Source organism: Parasteatoda tepidariorum, chromosome 7 (assembly GCF_043381705.1).
Source record: "Parasteatoda tepidariorum isolate YZ-2023 chromosome 7, CAS_Ptep_4.0, whole genome shotgun sequence".
NCBI classification, from domain to species: domain Eukaryota; kingdom Metazoa; phylum Arthropoda; class Arachnida; order Araneae; family Theridiidae; genus Parasteatoda; species Parasteatoda tepidariorum.
This window is the reverse complement of record NC_092210.1, coordinates 19183586-19195547: the sequence shown is the minus strand read 5'-3', so window position 1 is coordinate 19195547 and position 11962 is coordinate 19183586. Positions and strand designations below refer to the sequence as shown.

Below are 11962 nucleotides of genomic sequence, written 5' to 3'. Positions count from 1 at the left end.
AAAAATGGTATCTAAAATTGTGTAGATTGTATAACAGCAAATATGTCCTCATCTAAAGCTGTGCTTCATTAAATCACATTTTTTTAATAAGCAAAACCATAGAATAGGTGAAATTTGCAAAGACAGCCTTATGAGGCATATTTAAAAAAATTAATAAAACAAAAAAACATAGTCATATATAAATTTCCTTTAAAATTCATTATTATATAATTATTCATATAATCAAGTCTTTCTGCTTGTGCAGTTTTTATTTTCTTAAAGAAAAAGAAATGTTGCATGTTTTGAAAACTATTAAGTTAAAAATTCTTACTTTTCAAGCCGGAATACCTCTTTTTTGAAAAATAAAATCCTACAAAACTAAAGTAAATCAATATTTTTTAAACGTGGATAGCTGATTAAATTTAATACATATTTGGAATTATACAGAAACAATTTATTAATAAAACAGAACAAAAAATTCCTATTACCACACGGTTGACTGTTTATGATTGAATTGGAGAATCGACGACAAGCTCTAAGCTATCTGCTTACAGCTTTATGCGATATGTAATATATGAGCAATATAACTGCATGCTAAATATTAAAAACTGTTAATTTTCCTCATTAATAAATATTTTTTTCCTTTTGCTCCTGAATATTGTCTATTATTTAATGTACTGTTTTAACACTAATATAGGTCATTTGAGTAAGCTATGTGAAGAGCGTTCATTAGTATATCTATGTCTTTTTTTGAAGCTGGCAATAACTCAATAGTTGTTATTAAACAGTGTAATTTGTTGATCTCGTCTACTATCTAGTGTCGTTAAGAAATTTAATTGTTTGTCACTAATTCATAATAATCTATTTCTAACTTTAAAAATGGATGATGATCTAGAGGAAATGACGCGATTGCGTCAAATGCGGAACAAACAGCAACAGAAAAAAAGTTCTATAAAAAATACAAATTTGGAAAATAAACCAAGCTCCTCAATTGCAAATAACAGCGATGAAGATGCCATGTCATCTCTCATGGGATTCTCTAGTTTCGGCAAGAAAGCTCGTACTTTTGATTTTGAAGCTTTATTTGAACAAACTAGAAGAGCTGCCAAAGAAAAATTCGGCTCTGCTGCAGAGAGTGTGGAAAAGGACACTACTAAAAATACAAAAACTAATGAATCGTCATCTAGTGATTCTGGAGAATCCTCATCAAGTGGCTCAGGAGAATCCTCATCAAGTGACAGTGATTCTGAAGATGAGCTTATAGGTCCACCGGTGCCTGAGAACATTTTAAAAGATCAAGAAGCAAAAGAGGATAGTTCTGATTATGAGGAAGAGACTTCCACTCTTTTGGAGGACAGGTACAGGGTTATACCAGTGAGTCATGAAGTTCAGTTGGAACACGGGAATAAAACCGTATCTGCCATAAGTCTAGATCCAAATGGAGCCAGACTTATATCCGGAGGATATGACTTTGATATTAAATTTTGGGATTTTGCTGGTATGGATGTATCCTTGCAATCATTTCGTAGTCTTAGACCCTGTGAGTGTCACCAAATAAAAAATCTCGAATACAGCATTACCGGTGATGCTATTTTAGTAATAGCTGGCAATTCACAAGCCAAAATTCTAGACAGAGATGGATTTGAATTAATGGAATGTGCCAAAGGAGATCAATATATAACCGACATGGCTAAAACTAAAGGACATGTCGCTATGCTGAATGATGGTTGTTGGCATCCACGTACAAAAGAAGAGTTTTTAACATGTTCAAATGATGGAAGTGTAAGGATCTGGCAAATGGATGAAAAAGCAGTTCAACGTAATGTTATAAAACCACGGCAACAAGGTGGATTGAGGGCTTTGCCTATATCATGTCGCTACAGCAGAGATGGATTGCTGGTGGCAGCGGCGTGTCAGGATGGATCGATTCAAATGTGGGATCATCGTAAACATTTTGTCAATACATCGCATCTCATACGAAATGCACACGAAAAGGGGACAGATACATCATCAATAGCATTTTCTCATGATAATTATTATTTAGCCTCAAGGGGCGGAGACGATACTTTAAAATTGTGGGACATCAGAAATTTCAAACAGCCCATATTTGTTGCTAAAGATCTTTTTAACAGGTATCCAATGACTGACTGTAGCTTTAGCCCTAATGATAATTATATTCTTACTGGTATATCATTAAGAAAACATGAAAATGTGGGGAAGTTGGTTTTTGTCGATCGCAACACTTTTAAAACTGCTTATGAACTAGAGGTTGGAGATTCAGATGTGATAAGAAGTATCTGGCACCCAAAATTAAATCAAATAATTGCTAGCACAAAAAGTGGCAACGTTAAAGTGTATTACAATCCTGATCTAAGTGAAAGAGGAGCCAAGTTGTGTGTTGTTAAAACAAAAAGAAAAGCTAAGCAAACTGAGATGGTTTTTGAACAACAAATTATAACTCCACATGCATTGCCTATGTTTAGAGTTGACCGACCTAGAAGCACCAAAAAACAAATGGAAAAAGACAGGAAAGATCCTCTTAAATCCCAGAGACCTGATCTTCCGGTGACTGGTCCTGGTCAAGGTGGGCGTATTGCGTCAGCGGGAAACACATTATCTTCATTTATTGTAAGAAATCTTGGTTTAAAGAAAAAGATAGATGACACATTAGATCCCAGAGAAGCAATTTTAAAATTTGCAAAAGATGCTGCAGAAAATCCTTACTGGGTAACTCCAGCATATTCAAAAACACAACCAAATCCTATTTTTACTTCCAATGAAGAAAAAACTGATGAACCGCCTGCCAAACAAATGAAGATATAGAAATTTTAGAAAATATTCTGTGTTATTTTAAGTATACTTAGAAATATTAAACATTATTTTTTATTATGACATTTTCAATTTGATTTATTTTGTTAAATGTTTGTTTTCACAAAGATAAAAGAAACACTTAGCATACTAAATGTCATTATTATATTTTGATTTATCTATTAAACAAAACTATACTATTTATTTTAAATAATCATAAAATCACTTTTTCTTATTAATTTTAAGATTTATTTATTTGTTTGCTTGTTAAATGCTTTAAGAAAAAAATATTTTTAAACTGTGCACGCAGGTTTGGGGTTTTGGACAGGACGTGGATTTTACTGTCTTAAAGTGTCCAAAACCTTGAACTTTGATAAAAATGTTATACGTGTAACCATTGTACACATAATAATTATATCTATCAATAAATATTTGATATTTTTTATACAATTTACTTTAACTTATTAAAGGAAAATAATATAATATAATAGGAAAAGGTTTATAATTTTTGAAACAATTCATTGAACGACAAAAGTGAATACCTTATAAATATGCTTTTAATACTGATAAATTATGTTTTTGCATAAGAAAAAATAATGCAATATTAAAAAATTTTTGAAAAAATACTAAATTTGTATAAAAATTAACTTTTTATTTTTCACAATATTTTTTTTAAAAAAATGTTATAATTTCTGCATCACAGGATGATAAAAAAGACATCTATTTAAAAAAAATAGTTTTTAAATATAAATATCTTAGTTTCAATTGGAAATACAAAATAACTGAAAAATTTATTAATAGTTTTGAAGGGCATAACATCAATTTCAGTCACTGACATTGGTGATGTATCACCACTATGCTAAAAGAATTGAACATGAATGAAATAAAAGTATTCTTGAATAGTGCTATAGATAAATAAACCTGTTTATGACTAACCAAGCACTTAGTCCCTAATAGTTTAACCTGTATGGCTAGTCAAACTTTAGTTATGTGCTATTGAATGTTAAAGAGGACCAAGTGAACTTGATTACTGATTAATCTTCCTTTGTTTAATGTTTAAATTGAAGAGTCAAACAATATTAATAAAACATTATACTTTTAAAAACAAATATTCTCTAGTAGATTTAATTATCAATATGTTAATAGTTCTGTGTTTATTTTACCTTTTAAATATTGTTCAGATAAAATTCTGACATAATTTAAGTAAAAGGGTTTTGGTCAGGATGGATTAATCCATTCTGTCCTAAACCTTGCCAACCCTGTGTGCACATTATAGAAACTCTTTTCCATTCAGTTCTGAAATCAGATACCAAAAACCTAATGTTGCTTACACAAGGTAGAATATTAATGTTGCTCATTAATCAAAAATTAAATTACATAACTTGGGCAAATCCTGAAGAAATAATAATAAAATAAAGAAAACGCTTGAAACGAATAGTTAAAAAAAGCTCTCCAAAAACAATGAATCAGATATTAATGAAATTTTTTAAAATGTATTTAATTACAAAGTTTTGAGGGAGATTGAAATATACCTGCTTAGCAATTATTGCTCGATCAGAATATATGTCAAGAATCATTTTTCTAAAGAAAATAACTGTCCATGCAACAATAAAAATATTAAAAAAATAAGAATAAATTTTTTAGTTACATTAGCATTTATTTAATTGTTTATTTTGACAAATCTTTAATTCTCAAATAAATTATTTAAAGGAAAGAATCTAATTATAAAATTCTTTTATGAAAACAGTCAAACTTCATTAAAACAAAAAGTAGCAAAACTCATTTAGTATTAATGGCAATTCATATTTATTGTAAAACATCAATTGGCAATTAGGATTATTTTAATGTACAGATCACTGAAGCAAACCGGAAAAATCAGTTATCTGGAATAGATGATCCCGATCGTTCCGGATAATAGGTTCCCTACTGTATATAATTGAATCTTTTGACATAAGTATGTAATTGAATAACTTCAATCAAAAAATCATCTTGTTAATATTTTTACAATATATTTTTTCCCCTTCACAGAGGATCAAAATTGTAATAGCCTGTCTTCGGATTATTCTCAAACTATCGCCTGTACTTCATTGTCTAGCTCTAGTGTGACATAAATAAAGTAGTATTACTACTCCACTGATCTATTACTAAATTGACGATTTTATGATTAATTATCCTACCACAATTAGTCAATAAGGCACTGAACATTTGTGAAGAGCTAGGGTTTGATCCCCAGAGTTGGCTTGAAGCCCACCCTGCTTCAGATCCATGGGTGCTAGTTTGTCTAAGAAATAAACGCTGCCTGTGCACAATGCTGACCACACTGTAAAGCCTGAACATCCACGAATCTTTTGGCATACAATGGGCTTTTGTTGGAATGCTCTAATTTTTATTCTAGTCTATAAATAAGGTAAATAATGAACCATTTGATAAATAAATATATAAGAAAAATAAATAAATTAATTTGTAGCCGAAGACATAAATTTTCACTATCTAACGAATTGAATAACAAATAATTTAGTAATCAGGAAATCTTATTAAATACCAGATAGAAATAAAATATAGTCTGAGAATTGTGCTTTGAAATGAAAAATAAAGTTTCCGCGGTAAAAAATTAATAAAAAATCAATTATAAATAAAAAATTTGCTGAACTTTTCATTTATTTGATGAATTTAAAAAATGAACTAAGTAGATACAGATAAAGGAAATGTGACTCACTAAAAAAAAAGTATCTAAATAAAAACTATCTGAATATGGTAAAATTCACCATGTTTCTGGTTCCATAGGAACATCAAAAAGCTTATTAATCTTAATGTTTTTATTATATACCNAAAAAATTTGCTGAACTTTTCATTTATTTGATGAATTTAAAAAATGAACTAAGTAGATACAGATAAAGGAAATGTGACTTACTAAAAAAAAGTATCTAAATAAAAACTATCTGAATATGGTAAAATTCACCATGTTTCTGGTTCTATAGGAACATCAAAAAGCTTATTAATCTTAATGTTTTTATTATATAGCGTGACATGTGGAATTGTGCCATTTTCGAAAAAAGGGAAGTAGTTAAAGTTTAAAAATAAAATTTGAAATGTATAATAAATAACATATTTCGTTTCTTAACTGCTAGCATATGTTTATATAATACAGCATGACATGTGACAAGGATCAGGTGGAAATGTGACAAAGAGGGGATCAAAAATATAGGAAAAAGTGTAACATTATAAATAACCCTTTAAGCCAGTGTTTCCCAAACTTATGACTTTTGTGTACCCTTTCTAAATTTTTCGTAACGCTGTGTACCCTAATAAAAAAAACTAATGTATTTTTTACTATAAAAAAAATAGCACAAAAGTTTTAAAAATTACAACTGGCTTTTGACAATACTAATTATTAACTGTTAACTCAGAAAAAAATAGCCAATAGAAAAATACTTAATTGTAAATTTTCATGGAGAGCTTTGTTTTTAAATAAAAATGTTCGAAATGTTTTTTTTTGTTGTAAGATATTCGCATAAGAACGCGTACCCCCGCTAAACTGTTCCCGTACCCCTGGGTGTATGCGTACCACACTTTGGGAAACACTGCTTTAAGCATTTAGGGGATTCATAAAAGACAAGGAAGAACAGTGACAAAATTTAATGTTTTTCATTTAAAGTAACAGATGTGGTTTAAAAATTAAAATTTGTTAAATTTCTAAAGTTATTAATACACATAACATGTGATTAATATGAAATTTAACGCATAAAAACAAATTCCATGCGAGTAGATTCAGCATATAATGTGCCCACTACTTATTAAAATCTCAATCGTTCTGATGAAATTTGATTTCATAAATCAATAATTAAAAAAAGGTGAGGGATAATGTTCACATTAGTTAAAAATTGTTCTTTAAATAATGAGCCTAGTGTCTTTTCCCTTGGCCAAATGTTGAACTATATAAATAATTTTTATACATAGTCTATTTTTTTGTAAAAACACAAGCAAAAATATAACCTATCTCAGCTGCTTTTATAAATATTACATAAAATATTCATATCAATTATTTTATCGAATGGAAGTTGAAAATTGTTTGAGTGGGTACTTTTGACAAAATTAATAGGTTTAAAAAAAATACATTGTTTTTAATTAATATAGTACAATGCCCCAATTTTTTAAATTACCCTCTCATATTATTTTATGTGTATATTTCAAAAAGTAATTCTCTCTCAGAATCAAAATAATTTGTTGTTTATAAAAATAATTAAAGGCATGCTAAAAAACAATCTCTGTATATATTTTTTCTCTTCAAATAAAGTAAACTATCAAGAAAAGATTAATTTATTAACTTGAAAGCTTGACGGAAAAATTTTAACTCCTTGTTAGATGATCAGTTATAAAAATATACATTAAAGACACACCTAACATACTTATAACCCATGTGTAGATCATGTATGTCATTTTGTTAAATTCTGATTTAATAAAAATACTCAACTTAGCGAACAGTTAAGTGAACAACATTAGTTTTAATGGCCAAGTTAACAAACACAGTTTTTGCAACAACAACAACAACAAAAAATATGTAAATTACTTCCTGTGCCTTCACTTAATATAATGGAAGTTCATTTATAGATGGAAATCAGTTTTTGACAACTTCAAATAACAAAGATTTACTATTTTATTTAGGACAAGATATGATAGATAGTTGAAGAAAAATACCTAAAGCTTATAACAAAAATGCCCTGGTAATAAAGTAAGATTTATTTTTAACTCAGTTATGAATTTTCAATGTTATTTATGAAACATTTGATAAAAAAAAAATGAAAAAGAAAAGAACCACTCAAATAATTTTACTGCTCTACTGGCACAATATTCGGTGATTCACTAGTTAAAAGTTATTTTTTATTTTGTTTACACTATAAAGAAAGAAAAACAAACCTTAACTAAAGTAAGATCTTAAAAAAATGACACATAAGTTTTAAATTAAATTTATTTAAACATGAGTATGCTTCAGAAAGTAATGGTTAGGTACAGATAAATATTATATTTGACTTAATAACAACATTGCAATCAAGCTATTAATGAGTAATCTTACAGTAATCTAATTATATACTCTACATGGTTATATATTGAGTAGTCTGACAGAAATATGAAACCTTTATTTTGTCAGACCAATAAGAAATTTATACACAGGGTGCATAGCCAGATTTTTCAACAAAAAATAAGAACATTTTAAGCACTTTTTAAGTACTTAAAAAATATTTTTAATCACTTTCCAAAGAAAAAAAAAATTTCATAATTAGGATCTGTGCAGTAATAATTTTTTTTATCCTTAAAAGTTCTTAATTTATAAACATAAAATCAATCAAATTCAAAAACTTTACATAATCATGATAAAATAACTAGTTTCTGATAAATATAGCAGAGAAAATTATGAAAAATCATAAATTTTTTGTAATGTAGTATGATAATCAACATGGCAAAGAAAAAATCTCTTTTTGAAAGATACAAAAATTAAGCAATTTTTACAAACCCGGAATTTAAAAAAAAAAGCATCTTTAAAAAACAAACAAAAAATAAGCACTTTTTAAAACCACTACGCACTCCACTCTAAAACATCTTTCTGCTTGAGAATATATCTCAACTGAGATTCAGTGCTTAAGTAAAAAAAAAAGACAAATCAGACTTTTAAAAGACAAATGAAACTTTTTTTTAAAAATTTTGTTTTAAAAGACAAATGAAATGTTTTTAAAAAAAGTATTTTAAAAGACACACGAATCTAATCACAATTTAGTTCCTATAAGAAGTTGAAAAATATTTTTGATGCTACAGAATTTCTTGGAAACGTTTAATAAATTTTACAAAACTAAAAGAAGCTAGTATAAAAAATTGGAACAGAATCGCTAGCTACATGATTATTAGAACTCACTGTATGAAAGTAAAAAAATAACTCAAATGCTATACATCCAAACTAATAATAATAAAATGATGTATTGACAAAAAATATTCAACTTCCATACATTTTTCGCAGTTTTAAACAAGACTAAGTTTTACTAAAAGTTATGGAATGCTAAAAACACAAAATGTACCTTAAAATGAATACAAAAAATATTCAAAGTTTAAAAAACCCACAGTGTTTCACTTATTTACACAAATTCTATGTACAAAATAGACAGTAAAAATAAAGCTTCAAAGAAATTATTCAGACATATCATTTATCGCTTGCTGTTCTTGTGTTGGAGCAGGACCAGTTAAAGGACGCCGGAATAGTAAAATATGACGTTCTAGAAATAATAACAAAAATTTATTACAGTCTAATACAGAATAGATTTAAATTTAAGAAACTATTATCATAGGTTTAGTATAAAATTAGTATGGTATCAATCTCAGCAAATTAAAATTTTTAAAACAAAACAATATTGATGAGATGTGGGATTTAATATCAAGAAAGCTAGAATTGGATATGTAATTGATTCCACACTAATATTCATACTTGAATAATAATGTCTTCATATTGAAATAATTTATGCTTCACTGGTAGAGTTTGCAGAATGGCTTAAAAAAAAACAAAATATCAAGACACTACAGATTCAAACAATTTGAATATTCAACTTTTAGTTCGATAATTTTTAAATGACTAACTTGAGAATTATTTGATGAAGAGACAGGGTTGGCAGGTTTTTGACATGTGACAGTTTAAACCATGGNAGTTTTTAATGGCATTCTACAAAATATGTAACTTCACCAATTTATTTATAAAGATCTCACAATGGAAGTTTTATCTTTCGAAAAAAATATTATTCTAACAATATCTGTGCCAAATTTCTAAATGGTACATCTACAGAATTATGTAATTTTTTATTTTTTCCTGTTTAAAATGACAAATTATGAAATAAAAATCAAATTATGTGTAATTTAATGAACAGTTTTGATAAAAAAAGCAACATATTTATGCAAATAAGAGTTATGTCAATGTAAAAAACATTTTTTTTCTTAATGATTTGATAAGAATATTTTCTTAAAATTTGGCACAAACATTGCTAGACAGGAGTTAAAATATATTTTTTTCATAAAATTAAAAACTTCAGTTCAGAATTTTTTTTTTGCTTATTTTTAAAATTGCCTTTACCACGTTACAGATTCTAAAAAGTGCAATTGAAACTGAACTAACTGATAGTATTTAGCACATTAGATCAAATAGTTCTAAAATTAGGATTGTTTGATAATTACAAATCTGTAAAAAAAAAAAAAAAATCAGAATTTTCGAAATTTTAAAAATGTTCAACAGGGTGAGTAGCCAAATCTTTCAACAAACAATAAGTATTTTTTAAGCACTATATACATTAACAAAATGCAAAAAAATTTTCAAAGACTTTTCATGATTATGATAAAATAACTAGTTTCTGACAAAGAACTTTTTTCTTGATTACATTAGCCATTATAAAATGATCAAAAGACTTTTCAGTTCGATATCAGAGGGTCGAAAATGAAGCCTGAAATTGAGAATATCTTGCAAAATGCAAGAGTTGCGCATGAAAGTGCAAATCTCACCGAACCCAACTCAATAGACGCACATGTAAACTCACAAGTATTTCATAAAACCTGTAAAATGATTGGCACTTTCATACACTATGAATCAACGGTACGCCGAAATAGATCATGGTTGAATGAATTGTGAAAACACTGAATAGAACAATGAGAAAATCTCGCTTTTGCATAATACATGTAAAAACCAACACAGTAAAGAAAAAAAATCTCATTCTAGAAGGAAAATTAAGCACTTTTAAAAAACACCCAATGAAAAAAGCACCTTTAAGGGCTTTTAAAAAACGAAAATAGAAAATAAGCACCTTTTAAAAATGCTACGAACCCTGTTTAAAGCAGGAACAAATAATGACAAAAATTGAAATTGAGTATTTTATATGCTAAAAATAGTTAATTGATTTAATGTGGAATTACCATTACTGTACCAAAGAAATAAAAAAAGTCAATGTAAGGTTACAGATTCATAAAATTAGTAACTTTACAAACACATTTTCAGTACCTTTACATTTAATATACCTTATCAATAATTTAGAATTGAAGTATTAGAATTGAAAAGTGTTGATTCAATGTTACTAAAATAAAATCCAATGACATAAGAACCAACAAATTACACCTTGAAAAGTTAAAAAGCTAATGAATAACTATAAACAAACAAAAACAATAGCATTGTCACTAACACCAGTCAAAACAGATTTTGAATGAAAAAGTGGTGAAAATTGTTAAATATGGTCTTTAAAAGTATTTTAAGAAGCCAAGCAATAAAAGAATTAACAAATAGAAAAGATAAAAAAAACATAGTAAAATTCATGAGGTTAATTAATAAAATGCCCCGAGGCAGAATTTTTTCGAGCTTTCTGAGACATGCCTTTCTAATACTAATATCTTTCTGCAAGATACTTCAAAAAATAAGTAATATTTTTTTATTCTAAAATTATGGACGACATTCTGGCATTTTGTAGGGGGAAAACACTGATTATTTCCTTTTTTGTATTTTGTAAATCATCATCACATTAAAAAAAAAATTTGAAATCCGTAGCAGTAACTAATGAAAAAAAAAAGATAGAAGTCTAAATCATGCGGATCGGATGATGAAAAGGGCGTGTTTTCATTTCGAGATTCGATTATTGTAATAAATAATATCATATATAAAAAATATTGGATTTTAACAACAATGTGGCAATTAATAGTATTGCATAAAAATACTAGAACGAAAATTTCTGCAGAAAAGAAAACCAAATTTTTTTACTTTATTATTATTTTTTTTTCATTATTATCAATCGAGAATAGAAAAATCATAAGCATTTTTTTCTACTCTGATGAGCGAGAAAGGCATCTTTTGAATTATAATTCTGAAGAAAACATAAAACTTTCGAAAATTTCTGCAGAAAAAATAACCAAAACTTGTCACTTCCCAAAAGGAGAATCTCTCTGCAAGAGTTCCGTAGCGTGCTGCGACAATAGCCACGGGGGCACGCGAATTGCCAAACCATACCATAGATTATAAACGTCCCGATTGCAGGTGGAATTGGCGATGGATTACGCGTAAATGTGGTGGGAGAACGAAAGTACATCAACCTAAATAGTGTAATTCGATATTCTTTTCCCCCTGCTCGACTAGCCATGATGAATAAAAATAACTCATACTAAGTTTTAC

General features: G+C 27.9%; 2 protein-coding genes across 2 annotated transcripts in view; one reads left to right on the top strand and one right to left on the bottom strand.

The window, feature by feature from the left end:
- The first annotated feature begins 646 nt into the window (after positions 1-646).
- Positions 647-2873, top strand: LOC107436765 (WD repeat-containing protein 70). The gene has a single exon (XM_016048571.3). It carries the CDS (start codon positions 859-861, stop codon positions 2800-2802), a length of 1944 nt encoding a protein of 647 aa, XP_015904057.1. The 5' UTR covers positions 647-858; the 3' UTR covers positions 2803-2873.
- A 4862-nt stretch (positions 2874-7735) lies between these two features.
- The window catches only part of LOC122270401 (cyclin-dependent kinases regulatory subunit), an 11435-nt gene continuing 7208 nt past the window's right edge, over positions 7736-11962 (bottom strand). Inside the window, exon 3 of the mRNA XM_043047574.2 lies at positions 7736-9047. Coding sequence (XP_042903508.1) covers positions 8962-9047 — 86 coding nt within the window. The 3' untranslated portion in view covers positions 7736-8961. The remainder of the gene's footprint in view (positions 9048-11962) is intronic.

What these genes read in the sequence shown, in the direction of transcription:
- LOC107436765 (XM_016048571.3), top strand. Translation starts at nt 859, where the DNA reads ATGGATGATGATCTAGAGGAAATGACGCGATTGCGTCAAATGCGGAAC.